At 40.0% G+C, this 24,420-nt stretch overlaps 1 protein-coding gene across 5 annotated transcripts in view; it reads right to left on the bottom strand.

Annotated features, from left to right (window-relative positions):
• The window catches only part of LOC122438056 (zona pellucida binding protein), a 120,336-nt gene that overhangs the window by 72,682 nt on the left and 23,234 nt on the right, over window positions 1-24,420 (bottom strand). For all 5 annotated transcript variants that reach the window (XR_006268435.1, XM_043462535.1, XM_043462539.1 and 2 more), the window contains one exon: window positions 9,933-10,151. Coding sequence is in view for 4 of the 5 variants with exons in the window: in XM_043462535.1 (XP_043318470.1) it covers window positions 9,933-10,151 (219 nt within the window). In the remaining variant the exon portion in view is untranslated. The remainder of the gene's footprint in view (window positions 1-9,932; window positions 10,152-24,420) is intronic.

The following is a 24,420-nucleotide window of genomic DNA, read 5'->3' as shown; positions in this document are numbered from 1 at the left end:
ACTGGTAAATTCCCAGAAACTGAAATCTACCAAGACTAAATCATAAATAAACAGAAAATTTTCGACAGATCAATAGTAATTAGAGATAGAATCAGTAACCAAACCCCCCACCCCACCCCAAAACTCCAGAACCAGATGGCTTCACCGGGGAATTGCATCAAATATTTGAAGAACTAATGCTAATCTTTCTCAAACTTCTAAAAATTGAAGAGGAGGTCACACACTTAAATGATTTTACAAGGCCTGATACCAAATCCAGATAAGAACACTAACAGAAAAAAAAAAAAAAAAACAACCTACAGACCAATATTCACGATGAATATAGATGAAAAATTCTCAACAAAATAGTACCAAGCCAAATGAAGAGCAGGTTAAAAACATCAAATAACATAAGCAAGTGCAATTCATCTCTGAGATGCAAGAAGTTTCAACATATGTAAATAAATAAATGTGATTCATTACATTAACAGAATGAAAAAATTAAAATCATATGGTCATCTCAACATATGCAAGAACATAGCTGACAAAATCCAACAACTATTCAAAATAAAAAAATCTCAAAATTGGATACAGAAGGAATATACCTCAACATAATAATGGCCATGTATAGCAAGTCCACAGCTAACATCATGCTCAACATGAAAGGTTGAAAGATTTTCTTCAAAAATCAAGAATAGGAACAAGAAAAGGATGCCCATTGTCATTATCCCTATAATAACAGAACTGGAAGTCCTAGCTAGTTCAGTTCAGCTCAGGTCAGTCGCTCAGTCATGTCCAACTCTTTGCGACCCCGTGAATCACAGCACACCAGGACTCCCTGTCCATCACCAACTCCTAGTTAGGCACGACAAATAAAAGACACCTGAATCAAACAAGACGTGAAACTGGCTTTGTCTGCATATGACTAAAGACTGCACCAAAAACTGTTATACTTTTTAAGAGAATTTGGGGAGAAGAAAATGGGAACCCAGTATGGCAACCCACTCCAGTAGTCTTGCCTGGAAAAGTCCATGGACAGAGGAGCCTAGTGGGCTGCAGTCCATGGAGTTACATGACTGAGCACACATGAATGAGGAGGGTGGAGGGAGATGGGTTAGTAGCAATAAATTGGTAGAAATAAAATTTAAAAAGAATTTGTATACATTTCACAATGTAAAATTAATACCCAAAATTGGTATAATTTCTATTTAATAACAAATTATCTGAAAAGAAATAAAGAAAACAATCCTATTTACAATACCATAAAAATATATGTAGGATTAAATTTAAACAAGGAGGCAAAAGATCCATGCAATGCAAACTGTAAGACAATGATGAAGGACACTGAAGAAGACACAAATAAGTAAGGTTATCTTACGTTCATAAATTGAATGGAATTAATATTGTTAGTACAGCCATACAACTCAAAGCAATCTATGGATTCAATGCAATCTCTACTAAAATTCCAATGTATTTTTTAACAGAAATAGAAAAAAATTCTGAAATTTGTATAGAATCACAAAACACCCCAAATAACTAATGCAGTCCTAAGAAACACAAAGCTGGAAGTATCACACTTCTAATTTCAAATTATACTACAAAGGTGTAGTTGTCAAAACAATATGGTAGTGGCATAAAAACGGACACACAGTCCCATGGAACAGCACTGACATTTCAGGAAATAAACCTATGCATGTAAGGTCAACTCATATTTGACAAGAGAGTCAAGAATACTTAGCTGAGAATAGGTACTCTACACAACAAACAATACTGGGAAAACTGGATATTCACATGCAAAAGAATGAAACTATACTCCTATCTTATACCACTCACAATAATTAGCTCAAAAAGGATTAAAGACTTAAATGTAAACCTAAACCATAAAATTCCTAGGAGAAAACACAGGGGAAATGTTCCTCAACAGTGGTGTTAGAAATGACTTTATGAATATGACAGCAAATCACAAGCAATGAAAAAAAAAATATACAAATGAGACTACATACAACCAAAAAAGGCTTCTTCAGAGCAAAAGAAACAATCAACAAACTGAAAAAACAACCTAGAGAATTGTATAAGATATGTGATAATCCCATAAATTTGGTAAGACAAGAATATTCAAAATATATAGGAAACTCATACATTTCAAAAGCAAATAATAATAATAATAACCCAATTAAAAACTGAAAACAACCTGAACAATTTTTTCTAAGAAGGGATTCAAATGGCCAACAGGTAAGTGAAAAGGTGCTCAAAATCACAAATTATCAGGGAAATGAAAGTCAAAGCCATGACAGACTACCCACACCTGTTAGAATGATTATTATCTAAGAGGAAAGTGTTGGCAAGGATGTGGAGAAAAGGGAATTCTTGTACACCATTAGTGGGAATATAAATTGGTATAATTACTAGGGAAAACAGTAAGGAGGTTCTTAAAAAATTTTTAAAAAAAGAACTACCATATGATCCAGAAATTCCAGTTCTGGATATAATCTGATACATGTCTGAAGGAGATGAAATCACTATCTTGAGCTATCTGTACTCTCCTGTTCACTGCAGCATTGTTTACCACACTTAAGGCAGAGAAACCACCTGGGAGCACATCAACAGATGAATGGATAAAGCAAATGTGGTGCACACATAAAACAGGAATGTTACTCAATCATGAAAAATGAAGGACTTTCTGCCATGTGTAACAACACAGATAAAACTTAACAGCACTTGTGAAACAAGTCAGACAGAGAAAGACAAATCCTATATGATTTCACATGTAGAACCTGCAAAAAACTGAACTTAGAAAAAGAGAACATACGGTGATTGCCAGGGGCGTAGGATGACGGAAACGAATGGAAGAGGACAAAGAATGCAAACAAGTTCAGGGATGTGATGTAAAGTACCCTACCCCCACATTTTGGGCACAAGGGACCAGTTTTGTGGAAGACAATTCTTCCACAGATGCAGGTGAGGATGGTTCCGGCGGTAATGTGAGTGATGGAGAGCAGCTGATGAAGCTTCCTCACTCACCCACCACTCACTTCCTGCTGTGCAGACTGTCTCCTAACAAGCCAAGGGGTTTGGGGTGGGGAACCCCTGATATAGAGCGCAGTTATTAGAGTTAATAACAGTGGTGGTTTAGTCGCTAAGTCCTGTCCTTCTCTTGCAACTCCATGGACTATAGAACGGCAGGCTCCTCTGTCCATGGGCTTTCCCAGGCAAGAATACCAGAGTGGATTGCCATTTCCTTCTGCAAGGTATCTTCTCAACCCAGGGATAGAACCTGAGTCTGCTGAACTGCAGGCAGATTGTTTACCAACTGAGCCACCAGGGAATAATACTGTATTGTATATTTGAATGTTGCTAAAAGAGTAGATTTTTAAAGTTCATTACTGCAGAAATAAATAAATGGTAACTATGTGCGATGATCAATGTGCTTAACCTTATTATAGTATATATTATAGTAAGCATTTTGCAATGTATACATACATCAAATCCTCTGAACTTACATATTGTTATATGTCAATTACAAATCAAAAAAATAAGGAAAAATTGAAAATTTTTATTGTTATTCTTTAATTCAAAGGACCTGAATAGACTTTTTTTCCAAAAAAGATAGACAAATGTATTTCCATAAGCACATGAAAAGATGCTCAACATCATTATTCATGAGAGAAATGCAAATCAAGCCCATTGTGAACACCATCTGTTTTCTCTAATAGGTTCAAGCCCACTTTCTGGTTTTCCAAAAGCTATTAGGGGACTTACAAGATGGTGGAGGAATAAGACATGGAGATCACCTTTCCACGAACACATCAAAAATACCTCTGGAACAGCTCCTACAGAACACCTATTAAGTGCTGGCAGAAGACCCTAGACTTCCAAAAAGGCAAGGTAACCTCCACAGGAGGAGGAAGGGCAAAAGATGTAAGAAAAAAAAGAGAAAGAGAGAGACATAAGAGCCTGGGATGGGATCTGCATCTTGGGAAGGCAGCTGTGAAGGGGGAAAAATTTCCGCACACTCAGGAGCCCCTCTCAAGCGGAGAAAGCGGGGAGCTCTGCACCCTCAGAGCGGAGAACAGCAGCATGTGCTCAGGAGGTCAGTGCCACCAGCGATCCCCAGCCTGAAACGCTTGCTTCCGTGCCTGCTGCGGCAAGCGGGTTCCGGGTGCTAGACTAAGACGTCACGGGCCAGACCCCAGGGAGAAGCCTGGGACTGACTGCCATAAGGGTACTATGAGGAGGCCAGTACGACAGAGCTGAGGAAAACCAGGGAGGCAGGTGAGCGCTGCTGTGGGGCCTCTCTGGCCCTGCACGCACAGAGTCTGCAGGACACAGCCTTCACAAGTGCCATAGCTGGGACGAGCCGAGGCTCGGGGCCCCAGAGGTAGGTATGCTGGCCGGCCACCACCCTAGGCAGGACTAACCACAACTGCAATCTGCGGTCCCAGAGGGGAGAACACAGGCTGCTTGGCTCTGCCAAAGCCTGCGTGAATGCCAGAGGCACGGGGCAAGATGCTGCTCTAGTCCCGACCCAAGAGACTGCCACCAGGTTGTGAGCAGGCGTTAAGTCACTGTCCACCCTTTCCTGGGAGCCTAGGCAGCCTGACTCTGCTGAGAGACCCACAATCCAAGATCAACACCTGGGGGAGTGCAAAACTTGCCTCAGACTGTGGCAGCTTCCCACAGGCCTCAGCCGAAGCAGGCCCTCCCCACACACCCCAGCTGTGTCTACCACCCCTCTCCCTCTCCCCAGCCTGACTAAGCAAGTGAGCCCTAATAAGCCACTGCTGTCTCTTACTCTTATCTGGGAGGGGGACAGACACTGAAGGGAAGCCTACAAGCAGAGGCAGGGCTAAAACCAAAACGGACCACCATGGGATGTGTGACCAGGGAAGAGGATGGGAACTGGCTCCTACAAGCTGAGGTGCAGTAGATTAAATCCCTGCAATTTGCTTGAGACTGTGAACTTTGGGGTAACTGTGCACTTCGCTAGCAAGTACAAGCTGGATAAGGCCAGATCTCAGTATGAGCTGAACCATAACGCCAAGAGCAGGCCCAGAGATCTTCCTAGAAATATCAGAGGATTTTCTGAGTAGGGAGATTGGCTGGAGGTCACCGTATAGCGAGAACAATGAAGAACAAAGGAGGATATTCTTCTTACTACCACTATCTCTACATATATATTTTGGGTCTTTTTTGGTATTGTTCTATTATTGTTCTTTTTCTGTTATTCCTTTAATTTTTTTATTTTTTTACTTGTTCCTTTTAAAATTGCTTTTATTTTTAAATAAATTTATTTTATTTTATTTTCATCTAATTTTTCAATACTCTTTCATCATATTGCATTTTTATCCATGATTTTGGTTTTGTAGTTTGCCAGTCTAGTTTTCAGTATTTGTTTTCACTTCTAAGTTTGTTTATTGGATTGACTTTCTTCATTTTTGGTTTCTGTTTTCACTCTTCTTAAATCTTTTTTCTCTTTTCTATTCTCTCTGTGAGTGTTTCTTTGGCTGTTCCTGTCTGGGTGTGTTGCTTTCACCATATGTCTTGAGTGTTTGTCCATTCTTTTTTTTGTTTGCAGAGGCACATACAGACTGAAAGAGAGTGGCTGGAAAAAAATATTCCATGCAAATGGAAATCAAAAGAAAGTGGGTGTAGCAATACTCAGATAAAACAGACTTTAAAGACCATTACTGGAGACAAGGGCACGGCATAATGATCAAGCAATCAATCCAAGAAGAAGATAACAAAATTATAAATATATATGCACTCAGCATAGGAGTACCTCAATATACAAGGCAAATGCAAACAAATATAAAAAGGGAAACTGACTGTAACACAATAATAGTGGAGGACTTTAACACACCCCACTCACACCAATGGACATATAATCCAGATAAAAATTAAAAATAAATACAAGCCTTAAATGACACATTGGACCAGATGGACCTAATTGATATCTCCAGGATATTTCATCCAAAAACAATGGAATTCATTTTTTCTCAAGTGCACCTGGAACATTTCCCAGGATAGATCACATCTTAGGTTAGTAATCAAGCCTTAGTAAATTAAAAAAAAGAATTGATTCGAGCAATTTTTTCTGAGCACAATGCTATAAAATTAGATATGAAATACAAGAAGAGAACTGTAAAAAATACAAACACATGGAGGCTAAATAAAACGCTTCTGAATAACCAAGAGGTCACTGAAGAAATCAAAGAGAAAATTAAAAAATAAAAATACCTAGAAACAAATGACAAATAAAACACAACTCAAAACCTATGGGATGCAAATGCTAAGAGGGAAGTTCATAGCAATACAAGCCTACCTCAAGAAACAAGAAAAGCATCATATAAACAACTTAATCTTACCCCTAAAGCAATTAGAAAAAGAATTTTTAAATACCTCTAAGTTAGAAGAAGGAAAGAAATCATAAAGATCAGAGCAGAAAGGAATGAAAAACAAATGACAGAGACAATAGCAAAGATCAACAAAGCTAAAAATTGATTCTTTGAGAAGATAAATAAAATTTACAAACCATTAGACTCATCAAGAAAAAGGGAGAAGACTCAAGTCAATAAAATTAAAAATTAAAAAGGGATGGTTATGACAATGCAGAAATACAAAGAATCATAACAGACTATTACACACAATTATTTACCAATAAAATGGACAACCTGGAAGAAATGGACAAATTCTTTAAAGTACAACCTCCAAGACTAAACTAGGAAGAAATATAAAATATGAGCAGAGCAATCACAAGCACTGAAATCAAAACTGTGATGAAAAATCTTCCAACAAACAAAAGTACAGGGCCAAATGGCTTCACAAATGAATTCTACCAAACATTTAAAGAACACCTATCCTGCTCACACTCTTCCAGAAAATTGCAGAGGAAGGAAAACTCCCAAGGTCATTCTATATAGCCACCATCACCCTGATACCAAAACCAGACAAAGATACCACAGAAAAGAAAATTACAGGTCAATATCACTGATGAACATATACACAAATGTCCTCAACAAAATTCTAGCAAACAGACTCCAAAAACACATTAAAAGGATCATACACCACAATCAAGTGGAGTCTATCCTCGGCATGGAAAGATTCCTCAAAGCAATCTACAGATTCAAAGCAATCTGTATATAACTACCGGTGGAATTTTTCACAGAAGTAAAACAAAAAATTTCACAATTTGTATGGATATACAAAAGGAACAAAGAGTCAAAGCAATCCTGAGAAAGAAAAACAGTTGGAGGAATCCCTCTTCCTGACTTCAGACTATTATTACAAAGCTACAGTCATCAAGATAGTATGGTACTGGCACAAAAACAGAAATATAGACCAACGGAACAAGATAGAAAGCTCAGAGAGAAACCCATGCGCCTGTGGGCACCTTATCTTTGAGAAAAGAGGCAAGGACACAAAATGGAGAAAAGACAGGCTCTTCAGTAAGTGGTGCTGGGAAACGGGACAGCTACCTGTGAGAGAATGCGGTTAGAACGCTTCCTAATATCGTACACAAAAGTAAACTCAGAATGGATTAAAGACCTAAATGCAAAGACAGAAAATATAAAGCTCTTTAGAGGAAATCATAGGCAATACCTCTTTGACATAAATCACAGCAAGATCTTCTTTGACCCACCTCCTAGAGTAATGGAAATAAAAACAAAAATAAACAAATGGGATCTAATTAAACTTAAAAGCTTTTGCACAGCAAAGGAAACAATAAACAAAAGGAAAATATAACTCCCATAATGGGAAAAAATAATTGCAAATGAAGCAATTGACAAAGGATTAATCTCCAAGATATTATAAGCAGCTCATACAGCTCAATATCAGAACAAACAGTCCAATGAAAAAATGGGCAGAAGACCAAAACAGACATTTCTTCAAAGATAATATGCAGATGGACAATAAACATATGAAAAGATACTCAACATTGCTCATTATTAGAAAAATGCAAATCAGAACTACAATGAGTTTATTACCTCATACCAGTCAGAACGGCCATCAAAAAATCTACAAACAGTAAATGCTGGAGAAGATGTGGAGGAAAGGGAACCCTACTGCACTGTTGCTGGGAATGTAAATTGGTACAGTCACTATGGAGAACAGTATGGAGATTTCTTAGCAAACTAGAAATAACACTACTGTATGACCCAGCAATCCCAGTACTGGGCATATACCTTGAGATAACAAAAATTCAAAATGACACATGTACCCCAATGTTCACTGCAGCACATAATAGCTAGGACATGGAAGCAACCTAGATGTCCATCAACAGGTGAATGGATAAAGAAGTCATGGTACATGTATACAATGGAATATTAGCCATAAAAAGGAACAATCTGAGTCAGTTATAGTGAGGCGGGTGAACCTAGAGCCTGTTATAGAGTCAGAAAGGGAAAAACAAGCATCATTTATTAATGCACACATATGGAATCTAGAAAAATAGTACTGATGAACCTATTTAGAGAAGACATAGAGATCAGACGTGGAGAATGGACTGGTGGACAAATTGAGAAAGTAGCATTGACATGTCCATGGGATTTTCCAGGCAAGAATACTGGAGTGGGTTGCCATTTCCTTCTCCAGGTCATCCTCCCAACACAGGCATCAAACCCGTGACTCTTGTGTCTCCTGGATTGGCAGGCAGATTCTTTAACACTGAGCCACCAGGGAAGTTCCCATATATACACTATCATCTGTAAAAATGATAACTAGCAGCAAGCTAAAAGGGGAGCCTAGTCTGGCACTTGGTGATGACCTAGAGGGCTGGAATGGAGGGGAGGCGCAAGAAGGAGGGGATATATAAAGGAAATGGCAACCCACTCCAGTACTCTTGCCTAGAAAATCCCATGGACGGAGGAGCCTGGTGCAGGCTACTGTCCATGGGGTCGCAAAGAGTCAGACACGACTGAGTGACTTCACTTTACTTCATGTAATTATGGCTGATTTATGTTGGTGTACAGTAGAGAGTACCACAACATTATAAAGCAATTATCCTCCAATTAAAAATATAAAATAAATATTAAATACCCACTGATAGCACCTATTAAATACACCAGGTACAAATACCCCATAACTCTTATGAATGCTAATAGTGGGCCTGTGATGAGCTAAGGAAAGCATCTTTCATAATTCGTCTTTCATACTTTGCCTCAGACACTGGAAAACAACTCTCAAAGTTTTCTGGCAGAAGAGAAAATGAGTAAAGAAGACAAAAGACTGGAAAATGGTACTGAACCCAACTTATTCTTTTCCCTGAAAGCCTCAACTCTCTCACTCATATCTAATCATTCAATCCTAGACGTCCCAAGAAAAAGCAAAGGGAATATCAGAGAAATGGGTAAGTGCAATGAAACACCGAAAACAGATGAATCAAGGACAGAGAGTACAGAAGAAAGAAAGGAAACAGCAAACAGCGCACTCAGACTGCCACCGGGACTCAGCAAAAACACATGCATGGTTGTTCCTAAATGCTAATTCATAAACAGACCTCTTACAAATCTAAGTCCTCAGATATGAAGTCCAATTCTCGGTTTTCCAGAAAATAGTGGGCTTTTACTCTGCACTATTAGGAAAAACACACTAAGCTGTTAGAACAGTCTCTGTGGTCTACACTATTAACCTGTTTATTATATAACTACATGGTTTTACAAATTAAATCTTGGTAGCTAAATACCATGATAGATATTCCTTATATTAAATTCTAGTCTGTAGTAAATTATGATAGCAATGTTTAAGTTATTTGGGAATCCAAACTTTTCACTAAGTACACGAATTAACAGAAATTTATTTAAGGGCTATTAGAACTAAGACGTGAAAGTAAAGAATATGAAACATTCAGATCTATAGTATTTACATTCTAAAAATGCTGCTGGTAATTAATAACACATCTCTAGAATTAGTTCACATTCTAACTTCCTTTTCCTTAAAGAATTGCATATACTTACCTGAAAATGTAAAAAACAATTCATTTTGCAAACCAGCCCTTTGCATTTTAACACGATGACATTCAGACTTGAGTAAGGAAACTTCACATGAAAGGTCAAGAACAAGTTTGCTTAAAATCTGAAGAAGTTTCTTCTCAAAAGAAATATTATAGATACTGTTACAAGGAGCTGCATGATATCGAGCTGTGAACTGGTAATAATAATGCGGCTCACGATAAGCTGCAAAAAATTAAACAGAGAACATAGTGACGGTTATTTAAGCAATTCAAATACATCTCAACTCTTCAAGACAAATTACTATTTGGAATAAATTCATAATACAGTTGAGCCTTGAACAACACAGGGTTAGGAATGCCAACACGCCCCTTGCCAGTCACATTTGAAAATCCATGTGTAATTTACAGTCAGTCCTCCTTACCTGTGTCTCTGTATCCAGGGCTCTGCATCCCAGGATGTGGATCATGTAGTACTGTAGTGTTTGCTGCTGAAAGTATCCATGTATGATTGGACCCACACAGTTCAAACCCAGGTTGTTCAAATGTCAACTGTGTATGTTTTTATATATAGCTGTATATACATATTATTTTTAATTTAACAAATACTCATCTAGCAGTTACGAGTGACTTATAGGCACTGTTAGAGGCACTTTACAAACAGTAACTCATTTAAATCTCTTAAATTAATATTGGATAATTTTTACATCCATCATGAGGACACAGAGGGAGGCAGGGACTACATCACACGCTTAATGTCTATGCTATGAAAGCTGAGACTCCAGCTCAGGAGCCTGGCCCAGAGGCTATGCCCTTTACCACCAGGTCTTGGTGCCTCAAACTCAGAAGTGAGACTTCTCCAAGTTCAAATATTTATCTTAGAAGAAATCAGTCATGTAAGATTAGGAAAAAAAAAAGAAAGCATGCTTCTAACATATCTGCAAGCTGTAATGAGTTCAATTGTAGTTGCTTTGTCGCTAAGTCATGTCTTTTGCAACCCTATGGACTTAGCCCACCAGGCTTCTCTGTCCATTGGATTTCCCAGGAAATATGCTGAAGTGGTTACCATTGCCTTCTCTAAGGGATTTTACCAATCCAGGGGTGGGACCTGTGTCTGCTGCTTGGCGGCCGATCCTTTACCTCTGAGCCACCAGGGAAGTTCCTTGAGTTCAGTTATAACATCTGAAACTGAGAGTGCCTTCCCCCCCCCCCCCATTTCAAAATCTCACTGAAATGATACAAAAATGATAAGAAATCTACAATACTAAAAGGGAGAAACATCTCCTTTCCAAGACAGGGAGCGCTGTTGCTACTTTTGCTAACAAGGGGCCTGTTCCTGGCTCACAGGCTGTGACAGACTTACCACTAGCACTGAAATGAGAGCCACCACTGTTCAGTTTGTGCCAGAATTAAACGCGCAGACTGAGCTACTGTCAGGCTTTGCATTCAAGGCTGACACCAGACAGCTTATAATTTTAATGAGGAAACTATCAGTTTCATTCACAATCATGAATGAAAACCAGATCCACCTAACCAAATCTGGGGAAATAAAGGAGCATTAAAGAAAAATATGAAAATGAAAAAGCAAGGGAAAATAACATAACAGAAAATGAATGTAGGAATCATTTGTAAATATCTAAAATTCTAACTAGTAAATATAGAAAGTATATTCATAAAACTGGTATAAAGCTATTGTAGAAGAGAGGAGATGGTAAATATGAAAATAATTCTGGAAAAATTTTAAAATACAAGTACTGAAAATTTTAAAAGTAACTGAATAAATGAAAATGAGGTTAAAAATAAAATTGTATGTTTGTAAATGAAGTAATGGAATTCTTGTGTAGTGCAGAGCAAAATTAGAAGAGCAAAGTAAGGGAAAAGGAAAAGAGATCCGAGATATACAATGTCAAACTGAAGGAGTTCCAGGAAAGGACAGACAGAGAAGACAGAGAAGAAATTAATCAGGGACAAAAAGGGACAATGCTCTGTAAGCTAAAGGAAGATCTGTGTCCCCACACCAAAAAGGTCCATGAAACTGTGAATAAGAAAACTGAAAATGTCACATTTGAACATTAATCTTAAAAACTTATCATGCATTCACTGATACATACATTGCCGTATGATAAATAATTGATTTATAATGATTGTATCATGACTGATCACATCAAAGCTATGTGATGTGATACAAGCACCATGAAGAAGAGTGAACCTCAGAAAAAAAAAGAGTGAACACCTCACAGATGAAGCTGGAAGCTGGGGCAAGGCTCACCACCGGGACTGTGAACAGAGTAAGCGTTCCCTATTCACGGGCCAAAAAGGAACTCCCTTTTCTTTCAAGAATTCTGGCATGTATCACGTTACTGCCTTCGACAGAAACCAGCCTGCATATAAGCCACAATATTTCCAAAATGGTCTCGAAAACTGTGTCAAGGGCATTCTCTTCTGAAGAGAGCTCCTTAACTATGGGAGAAGTACACATTAACACACACAGCAATTCAGGATCCACGTGTAGGTGTCAAAGAGTTATTAACAAGTTGTATAAAAGAGAACACTGCAGGCTGGAGGTTGCCTACAGGACTGGTAAATACTGGCTGGTAAATACTTCCTACATGAACAGGCATTGTTCCCCACATGATAAAACTGTTTCCCACCTGAGGAAGTAAACCCCGCGCCTCTGAAAGTCTGGGACTTTTGTTGTCGAGCCTCTATGATTAGCTCCTAATCAGTCGGCTACACAGGCTACTGGATTTCACCACTAAATAAGGCAGAGTTTCAATGTGGCCTCACACTGGAAGGACAGAGCACAGGAGGCCTAAAAGTGGACTCCTCCAGGTTCAGTCCAGGCCGATCCCCACGCTGTTCCTACCTTAGCCACGAGTATAACTCCAAGTCCTTGCAGTGAACCCTTGCAACAATTCACAAAGTAAAATCCTCATGCAAAAATCAGAAGCTTTAAAAGAAGATAGATATATATGGCTCTAGAAAAATAAAAATGATAAAAAATGACAGAAAAATCTGCAGGAGCTGTTTTCAAAAGTTTTGGTTTCTGGATCCCTTTACATTCTTAAAAATCCCTACAAACCCATCAAAGAACTGTTATGTAGGTTATAGCTACCAATATTTGAATTGGATATTCAACTAGATATTCAAACTGAAAAACTTTTAAAAAAATTTTATTAATCAAAATTTAAAATGGTAAAAACTCATCAGGAAATATTAAAAAAAGAAAAAAAACGATTTTAGGCATAATACTACTCTTTAAAAAGAATCAGTGAGAAGAGTAGTATTGTTTTATACTTTGAAAAGCTGTTTAATGTCTGGTTTAAGAGAAGTCAGCTGGATTCTTACACTGGCTTGTGCATTCAATGACATGTGACATGCTGGTTTATTGCCTCATAGAGATATGTAGTTGGTTGGCAAGAAACATTTTAACAGCTTTTGTGGGTAATTGTGGATTACTCCACAGTAGTTCACCCACTGTAACTGCAAATCTCAATACAGCTAAATCAGTAAATAATATCATAGTATAATTACAAAATATTTTTCACCTTACAGCCCCCTTGAAAGGGACTCAGGACTCCCAGGTACACCCAGAGCACTACTGTAAAACTACTGATATATATTCAGAGTTAGAGTACTTGAATTTACTAGAAATTAATAAGAACACAACATAGAAAAACAGGTAAAAAATAGGAATAGAACATCTCAGAAGGAATAGTAAACACTAAGGAAACTGCAAAATTACAGCGGCATAGCATTTTATACTCCCTATACAAATTAAAGAGCAATAACACCTATTTTTGTGAAGGATATGGATACAAACAAGTTTTCATATGTATTATGAAAACTTAAAAAACAAAATTAAGAAGTATATCTCAAAGTATTAAAGTAGTAAATAAGAATAGGAAATTACTGAACAAAGCCCAGTAGATAAGACTAAAGAACAAGTGGAGATTTTAGAGAAGGAATACATGTAACTCCATGGCTGATTCATGTCAGTGTATGACAAAACCCACTGCAATGTTGTGAAGTAATTAGCCTCCAACTAATAAAAATAAATGGAAAAAAAAAAAAAAAGATCCAACTGGAAATAGTGGGGGTGGAAAGTACGGTCACCGAAACAGAAAAACAAATGGCACCAAAGTTAAAACATAAAGTGAACAGACTAGCTGAACTGCAGACATCGCCTCCTTGAAGAAGAGTTTGACAAATTGCATAAAGGTACCTAAAACACAGGGCTATAAAACATTTAAAGGCCTGCATATATTGATACTATACAAGCCAAAAATACGAATGATAGAGAAACCCTAATAAATATGTTTAATTAGTATTCCAGAAACAAAAATAGTCAAAATGGCAAGATTTTTAGAGATCCTAAAGGAGTCAAAAAATTTAAGAATTAATTATGTAAACCACACTCTCTGACACATTGAAATAAAAATAAAAATCAACAATTAAAATCCCTCAGACATTTCTAAGGGACTTCCCTGGTGGTCCAGTGGTTAAGAACCCACGTTGCAATGCAAAAAAAAAAAAAAGGGTTTGATCCCTGGTCAGGAAGCTAAGATCCCACATGCCTAGGAGCAACTAAGCTCTCACACCACAACTACTGAGCCCATGTACCGTAAGTAGGGAGTCCATGCCCCACAACTAGAGAGTCATGCCTCACAACTAGAGAGCCCACACATCACTAGAGTCCATGCCCCACAACTACAGAGCCCACACACCACAACTAGAGTCCATGCCCCACAACTAGAGAGCCAAGACACCACAGTGAAAGATCCTGCATGGCACAAAGACGATCCCATGTGCCTCAACTAAGACACTATGAAGCCAAAAAAAAAAAAAAATTCTCAAACATTTCTGAACAGAATATTCCAGCCTCGTCCACATGTGTGCTCTGTCATGTCTGACTCTTTGTAACCCCATGGACTATTGTCCACCAGGTTCCTCTGACCACGGATCTTCCTGGCAAGAATACTGGAGTTGGCTGCCACTTCCTCCTCCAGGGGACCTTCCCCATCCAGGAATCAAACCCATGTCTCCTACGTCTCTTGCATTGCAGGCAAAGGCTTTTAACTCCAAGCCACTGGGGAAGAAACAGAATAACACTAAACACTCTTGCTGCAAGTCAGTAAGAACAGTGGGAGTCTGTGGATCTGAACCCAGGCTCTCTCTCCCCCTACCCTTCTCAGCTCAGCTGAGGGAAACTCCACCCCAGACTGGTGCAGACAAGAAAGGACAAGAAAAAGTCTTTCTTGTACAGACCAGAGGTACCTGGTGCTACAAGGAAGTTGCAGGTGAGGACAGCTGAGAGGTGAAGGCTCCCTCCTCTGTCATCCCCACATTATAAGGAGGCTCTAACCTGGCTACAGCAATTCTGAGAAAACTGGGAGCCCATCAGCCTGATCTAGCTCACCACATAAAGGCTCCACACCAGGAGAAACCCACTGAAGAGCTCTGGGGCTGCTGCTGCTACCCCTCCACCAAACACTAAGTTCCTAATGGAGTCAAAGTCGCTCAGTCCTATCTGACTCTTGGCGATCCCATGGACTATACAGTCCATGAAATTCTCCAGGCCAGAATACTGGAGTGGGTAGCCTTTCCCTTCTCCAGAGGATCTTCCCAACCCAGGGATTGAACCCAGGTCTCCTGCATTACAGGTGGATTCTTTACCATTTGAGCCACAGGGGAAGTCCAAGAATACTGGAGTGGGTAGCCTATCCCTTCTTCAGCAGATCTTCCTAACTTGGGAATCAAACCGGGGTCTTCTGCATTGCAGGCGGATTCTTTACCAACTGAGCTATCAGGAAAGCCTAATGAAGGGTGTCACTCAAAGAGAAGAATGCCACTGTCCCCAGCCCCAGCCCCAGCCCCAGCCCCAGCGCTGCAACTCAGAGAGTCTGTCAGGGATGCGAGCACAAACAGACCACAGAACAGAGCTCAAAATCTCTTCTCAGAGGAACTCTGTGATCAACTGTGGGGCACTTTCAGAAACACTGGCAGTTCGGAGAAAGACAACCTGGAGGTTTGTAGACTCATTGGAGATATAGGCTAAACGGCAGGTGGCCTAGTCTATCAGAGAGCAACACTGGAAGAGTCAGCTGGAAGGAGCAACCCTGAGGTCAGAGCACATCTCAAAGAAGGACCTGGGGAACCCACGTTTAATTGGATCAGTTTTAGAGGAATTTATGCCCCAGGGAACTGTTGAAAACAACAGACATGTACATTAAACTGAGAAAGGAATCCGGCAGGCCACAACCTTTAAAAGGATGACAAAGCCTGAGGATACGACCTGAACTGATTAGAAGCAAACCGGTACAAGATGGTCCAGGAGTAAGCTTCCACTAGACCTTGCGCCTCAGTGGACACTCATTGTAATACACCAGCAAGCTAAATGACACACCCACAGATGCCATTGACAGTTCCAAGACCAACCATAAAGGTCAAAGGGGGGCAATGGCATAATTTAATTCCTGGAAATCCCCACCCCTTCCCCAAAATAGCGGGAATAGTCCTCCCACTCATTAGCCTATGAAATTAGCCAGCCCTATAAAAGTGATAACCTGCATACTCAGTTGTCTCCTGTCCTCCAAGATGGCCCATACTCTGTCTATGGAGTGTGTATCTCCCTGAATAAGCTTTCTTTCTCTTTACTGTGGCTCTTTCTTGAATTCTATCCTGCTAGAAGCCAAGAACCCATGCTTGGCAGCCATCCCAGGAACTCTTTTAAGACCTGGGACGTGACAATCCTCTTGTGTGCCACTTTCTTTCCTTCAACATCTTTTCTGTTGCCCAACAGGGGCCTCAAAGAGCATAATCTCCATCCACCTGTTGGGCTACAGCTCCCCCTCTGAAGGGTGACGGGGACTTGTCACAAGCCATGTACATTCAAGTAGCCCCTTAGGTGGGGCTCATGCCGCCTGCAGGATCTGGCAGAGACCAGTTCTCTGGCTGTGAAGGAACCCACCAAGGCCAAGCGCCCTCGATCGTTCGCTTTCCTCTATAGTTCTATCTCTGTGAACTTGAGAAGATCCACAAGATGACCACCGGACATCCAAATAAAGACTGCCACACGCAACTGAAAACTTGGTTGGGTGAGCTTCCCCTGTGGCTCCTCCCCTCCCTGCTCATCCTTCGTCCCAGCCCCAGTTCCAGGATGCTGGAACTACGAGAGGGCCCAAACTGGGAATTCCCTGAATCCTCCTCCAGATTTGCAGCCTGGCTTACAGCATCACTGCACCCCCAAGGGAATGCTGTGGGCAAGCACTTCCCTCCAGAGGGCTGCAGGTCCTCCCTGCTATGAAGCTTGCAGCTGTGCACCTTCCTAGTCCCACTCAGTCTTCCTCCTTATTTCACCCCCATCATCAACTGTGATACCGAGCCAGGTGTCATGCTCCCTCTTAAGGGTTACATCTGGTGGGGTGCCCAGACACCTCTGAACAGAAGTGTGGGTGAGCACTTATCTCGTGGGGGTCACAGGCAGACTTTACCAACCCCTGAGAGGAGACAGTGGGCTTACAAATGTCTCTTGGGAAACATCATGACTGTACACCTTCCCTCCTGTCCTAGATTTCTCTTATATCCTCCTTCTCTCTTGACCTCTTGGACTATCTGTTGATCCCTGCTCCTGCTTGCTGGCTTTGCCAGCAGATTGGGTGTTGCCTCTTTTAATTCTATGAAGAGGTAGCTCTTCTCTGTCCTCCACTATCAATTGAGCAAACTCTGGGAGATAGTGGAGGTCATAAGAGCCTGGCATGCTACCATCCATGAGGTCACAAAGAGTGGACATGGCTTAGCAACTCAACACCAACAGGCCTCCTCAACATCACATGGACCACATCCTGAGGAGAGATACCCTTCAGCTCTATTTGTTTCTTTCAGTGATAAAGGTAATCCGTTCAGTTGGCTCAGGGAGGTCTCCTCCCTCTGTCTCTAAAGGATCTAGGCCCTGGGATTCTGGCTGCTTCTCCCCCCCTTCTTTTACTCCCTTTCTTGACAAGGGTCTCCTTGTCAAGGCAAGGGTCTCCTCAGGCTAGCTAATGTGGCAGATTTCAGGCATTCACAGGGACCCCACTGTTGACACTGGGAGAATGCCAGGACAAATAACTATCGTCTGACAAGAATCAATCAGACCCATCTTAGCAAAACATCCCAACAAAAAATGGGGGCAACTACAAGCATCCTGAAGGACTCCCTGCTAGGATGCGTATTAGCTAACTGCAGAAAATTTAGACAGAATGGTTCAAGAAAAAGAAATTAATTTTCTTTTGCAATACTGCATGATCCCAACACATACTAGGAAACCAAGAAATGTGGCAAAATAAAAAGTTGGGCGAGTGAATTACTATACCATCTTCTAGCTTGGCCTATTTTGTAAAAGGAAAGGAAAATGGCGGGGGGAGGACGTTCCATCCACCCAAAGGTCCATGACCCTATCCCAAAATCCAGGTCTAAAGAACTTCAGCTGGGTGTGCCTGGTTCACATCCCTTCAAAGTGCCTTCTTCCCCTTCAGGAGCTGATGTTTCAGATGATCAACTTACAAGTTCACCTCCCTGAGATCCACAGCCAGGAAATCCTACTCCCCCCAATTCTGAGCGGGGACAGTCATCTGGACCATTTATCTGTAACTCCTATCTGGGGAGCTGGAAACCCTAAACACCCATTAATCAGCTCATGGATTTGGCTTTTGTAGTATTTAACAGTAGAGATGGGTTGAAAAGGCAAAAGGGATTAAAAAGTTAACAGCACAATTACCATAGGCAGCCCTAACCCCTGCACCACCTCAGGGTTACCCACCCTTGTGAAAACCCATGGTGAGGACAAGAACCAGGAAGCCTGGATCAGAGCCACTGTCTCACTGAGAAAATATCTGTTGTTTTAAGTGTGGCCAATAGGATCACTGGAAAAGCAAATGCTGCCTGTATGGGAAAAGCCCACTGGGACTCTGCTTGATACGAAAATGAGAAGGCCACTGGGAGAGGAACTGCCCTCAGTCCCGGAGGGGACCTGGGGCTACCAAACCAATGATGGTAAGAGGACCGAAGGCTGATGGAGCCCAGCACTCTCCCTGGCTCCCAAAGGATACCTGGTCATTTCTCCAGAGGAACCTCCGGTAATCTTTGATGTGGCAGAGAGGAAAGTCATTTTCTTACTAAATAGGGGGGCCTTCTACCATGTGCTAACTGATGTCCCTTGACCCTTGTCTTCTCAATTCTGTATAAGAGGGATTGATAGAAAGCCCCAAACCAAGTAATTCACCCCTTCCCTCAACTGCTTGCTAGAAAGCTTTACCTTTGCACATCCATTTCTGCTCACATCTGAGTGCACCATCTGCTTGTTGGGAAGGGACTTGCTCATTAAATTCCAGAAAATAACCCAAGCTGGAGATCCCTTGGAGATGGCAGCCACCAGGACAAACAATCGGTCTTGGTCAGCGGAATCTGACACAGTCTCAAACTAGGGGAGATCACCACTCCATCCTGTCAGATACAAAATGACACCTGCCAAGAGCACCACCAATAACCAAACAACAAGGGCGTCTGCCGTCTGCCCTGTGGAGATGAACCCTGTGCTGCTGCAGCTGCTGACCCTCAACACCCTCTAAGGGAGTACAGGCTGGAGTGAGGCACGCTGTGCTCCAGGGAATCTGGTGGGACAGTTCTTTAGATAGTTAGATATTTTCAGGAGCTGACTTCATGATCCCAACCCTTGCATCTCTTCATATCTAGAAAAGCACTAAATCCCTTCATGAGGACACCAGCATCTCATGACTAGCAGAAAATCTTTTATAATTTGAGTGCTTAATTGTACTAAACTTCCCCTTCACCAAAATTTTATATATTGACCTTCCCCACTGCCTCTTGGGAACAGTCTCTCAGAGCTATCTGAGGTGCTGCCCCCGGAACGCTGTCCTCATTTTGCCCCAAACAAAACCTGACTCACTACTCTCAACTTGCACATCTCTTTCAGTTGGCAAGCCCATCTAAGCCGTAAAACTATGGGTGGTTGAACTGGTCAGTGCTAGAACTAAAAGTGGTTTTCTCCCCTGCACCCAGACTCCCCTCATCTATTTGGCTTTGAATGGACAAACCCAGACAGTGCAGTGTCATGAAGGGGTCCATCTGTGGGCTTACAGAATTCAAGCAGAGGGTGCCAATGGGAGAGGCTGTAGGCAAGCCTCCTCAGATCAAAGGTCTGAACACGAATGTGCATGCTCATTCGTATCCGACTCTGCAACCCCATGGGCTGTAGCCCACCTGGCTCTTCTGCCCATGGGATTTTCCAGGCAAGAATACTGGAGTGGTTGCCACATCCACCTCCAGGGGATCTTCCCAACTTGGGGATCAAACCCACATCTCCTGTGTCTCCTGCATTGCAGGCAGAAGATTCTTTACTACTTGAGCCATGGGGGAAGCTTCTTAAAGCCAGGCAGGACCCAAAAGTGTTTGAAAATAGAGTACCAAACTGGGAGGCCACGGATCCAACTAAGCTAACCATGTGTGCGTGCACTGCTCATTCGCTCAGTTGTGTCCAGCTCTTTGCAGCCCCATGGATTGTAGCCTGCCAGGCTCCTCTACCCCTGGGATTCTCAAGGTACCGCCCTGGGAAGTCATTCCCTTCTCCAGGGGATCTTCCTGGATAGAAATCTCAAAGAGGCCTTCTCCTCTAACCTACAGGAGGGAAAGTAAACATTCCAACATGGGTGAACGGGTATATTAGTCCCTCAGTATCACTCAGAAGCCACCCAATTCTTTAAAAGGCGGAAAAAAACAAAAAACTGTCCTTGTTTTACAAATCTAGTCTTTACAGGACCAGAGGTGTAGCTCCAAAAATAATTCAAAACCCACCGATATTTTTAGCACTCCCAAAACCTTCCCCATCTATCTTCAGAGGCTTGTAAGTACTGAACAAAGGGGAAACAAAGTTATCATAGGAGGGATTTGCCTGTGCCTTTGAGATGCAAATGTCCTACCTGGTTTTTCTCTAGAAACCTTTTTCTATGCCATCTTTTTAAAATGCAAATTTTGAACAAGAGAGTAAATAATTTGGAACTTATCAAGGAAAAATAAAATCTTTGAGCATCTTTTCCCCAAATATGAGTAAAACAGATTTAGCCATCTAGAGAAGTGAGCTTGATTTGTCCCATCTGCTAGAAATTCAAATTTAAACCAAACTCTTTTGCAGACAGATGGGTTTTACATTGCTGTACCTGACTCATGGCTGAAATTTTGGAAGAGGAACTATGAGGCCTCTGTGTTTGTGTGTTAATTCACAAAAGAAGCTATATTTAATTGACTTAAAGGAAATTAAGTGCATATATAAATACTCAGAAATATAAAGTAATGTTGTCAGAATGAATTTCAGGCTTAAGTCATCTGGAAAAGTATTCAGTACCAAACTGACCTCTGGTATTGAAGGTAGCTTAAGCTTGTTGGTTTGATTAATATAGATTAATATAGACATATTAAAGTCTCAGAAGTCATCAATGTTAAGCATAATACTTTTGTTGTACCTAGGTTTACTAGACTTTCTATCTCTTGAAAATCTGTCAGCAAGAAAAGTAACTTGGTATGGAAAAGTCTTTTAAGGAAAGTAAGATATGTTTTCAGTAAAAGAAGGCATGAGAATTTATGAAAAAGTATTGCAAAGAGTTATGCATGATCAGGATTTTCTAAGATTGGATTGAATTTAGTTGGGTAAATTGATTTTGTTGGGAGCAAGCTAAGGTAAGGCCTGGATTAAATTTTTCTTTCTGTTAAGAAAATAAAGTTTTCTTGGAATGCGATTTCTGATAACAGATTATGTGAGGTTCTTTACTTTTAAGTGATTCTCCACTTACTTTTGTTATCTCTTGTAACTCTGGTTAAGAAATAAGTATTGTCTCACAGTGACTGATGATTTTTGACCAACTGTTTTAAAACTTTTTTCACAAACTTCCCAATACCAAATTTTAATAGAAGTGGATAAAACTAATTAGATCTTCAAATTATCTTGAATTCTCATGACTGAAAGAATATGACCTCAATCAATAATTTGAATCTAAACAAAAAACAAGGTACACCAGTAAATTATGTAATTATAAAGACAGAATAAGTGCTTATTTCTACTTTTCCTCTTTACTGATTTAAAAAGCAATCGTATAAAAATTTGTGTATGATGTTATCACTGGGACCAAACATAAATACAGATTTTCCAATAGAAACAGAAAGTAAGTAGGTAGAAGCAAGGCTGTACTAGCTTAAGAAATGATTACAGATGGAAGCTTGGAAAAATAGGAACAATTTAAGAAAATAAAAAATGATAAACAAAAAGACTAATGTAAAAAAGTCTATAAATATACACTTGTTCTAATTTCAGCTTGAGATGTATAAAATTATACAAAATAATAAACATAGAAATGTATTGTTAGTTTTGCAACATTTACAGATATAATATTTATAATATACCACAAAAAGTATGGAAAAGGAAAGCATCTACTTAAGTTTAAGGTTTCTATATCTCACTAGAATTAAGTTAGTAAAGATATCAAGCTGATTCTGATAGGTTAAGATATATGTGGTAATCTCTAGAGAAATCAATAAGGAAATGACTCAAAAAATATAGAGTAAAAATCACTAAAGTAATTTAAATGCTACATTAGAAAGTATTCAATTAATTCACAAGATGTAATGAGAAATAGAGCAACACACAAGACAGGGAAATATAAAGTAAAATGATTAAGTATACCCAACTATATAAATAACATTAAATGTGAATGAATTAAATTATATAATCAAAAGGCAGAGACTGTGAATCTGGATTTAAAAAGCAATGAACTTAGTGTCTACATGAGACACACATTAGATGCAAAGATACAAACAGACTGAAAGTGATGGGGTGGAAAATAATACACCATATATGCAGCAATCACAAGAAAGTAGGAATGGCTACCTGGCTATTCAACTGTCAAGCAGAGTAAACTTTAGAACAAACAAAAAATGCTACCACAGATAAAGGGCAAAATTTTTTTATGATTAAAAAAGACAACCTATCAGGAAGAGAGAACAATATAAACACACACATACACATACATCTAAGAACAAAGCACTAAAATGAAGCAAAAAAAAAAATGATAGAAATGATGAAAGAAATACACAATTCAAAATATTGTTTGGAGACTTCAATACCTCACTTACAATAATAAACAACTATGCAGAAAGCAACAAGGACATACAACACTTAAATAATGCCCAAACCAAATATACACAAATGATATCTACAGAACTCTCCATCTAGCAGCTGCAAAATATACATTCTTCTCAAATGCTCATGGCACATTCTCAGGATAGAAACTATTTTAAAGGACAAATCAAAATAAATTTTAAAGGACTGAAATAATACAAAGTATTTTCTTTGACTACAATATAACAAAATTAGAGTAATAGAAAAAAACATGAAAAATTCACAAATGAGTAGAAATTAAAGAACATGGTTCTAACTAAGTAGCCAATGTGTCAAAGAAGAAATCAAAAGGGAAGTTAGAAAAAAAAAATTTGAAGGACTTCCCTGGTGGCCCCGTGGTTAAGAATCCAACTGCCAATGCAGGAACACACATTTGACCCCTAGTCTGGTAAGACTCCACATGCTGCAGGGCAACTAAGCCCTGCACAACTGTGCCACAACTACTGAGATCAAGCCCTAGAACCCATGCTCTTCAACAAGAGAAGCCACTGCAATGAGAAGCCCACCCACTGCAACTGGAAACTAGCCCCCACTCACCACAAGTAGCGAAAACCCCTGCACAGCAACAAAGATCCAGCATAACCAAAAATAAATTCAAAAATCTAAAAATAAAATGCCTTGCAAAAATAAGTAATATATGTGTTTTGCTCTTACTATAATTATACATAAAAACACAGCATTACCTGACACATAATAAATGCCCAGCAAATATTAGCTATCATTTTCCTTACTATAAATCAGCATTCACTTTAAGCACTGTTAAATTTCTTAGCTTATGTGAATATACCTTTATGAGAGATTCCAAAGTATATTTGCTATAAACTATATAAACTACATAAAATAACATATCTATATCATCAGTTCAGTTCACTCAGTCATGTTTGACTCTTTTAGACTCCAGGGACAACAGCACACCAGGCTGCCCTGTCCATCAACAACTTCTAGAGCTTGTTCAAACTCATGTCCATCAAGTCAGTGATGCCATCCAACCATCTCATCCTCTGTTGTCCCCTTCTCCTCCTGCCTTCAATCTTTCTCAGCATCAGGGTCTTTTCCAGTGAGTTAGTTCTTTGCATCAGGTGGCCAAAGTATTGGAGCTTCAGCTTCAGCATCACTCCTTCCAATGAATATTCAGGGCTGATTTCCTTCAGGATTGACTCGTTTGATCTCCTTGCAGTCCAAAGGACTCTCAAGAGTCTTCTCCAACACCACAGTTCAAAAGCATCAATTCTTTGGCACTTAGCTTTCTTTGTGGTCTAACTCGCACATC

This window comes from Cervus canadensis, chromosome 3 (assembly GCF_019320065.1).
Source record: "Cervus canadensis isolate Bull #8, Minnesota chromosome 3, ASM1932006v1, whole genome shotgun sequence".
Taxonomy (NCBI): Eukaryota; Metazoa; Chordata; class Mammalia; order Artiodactyla; family Cervidae; genus Cervus; species Cervus canadensis.
Note: the sequence above shows the minus strand (reverse complement) of the source record. Positions and strands in the feature narration are given on the sequence as shown.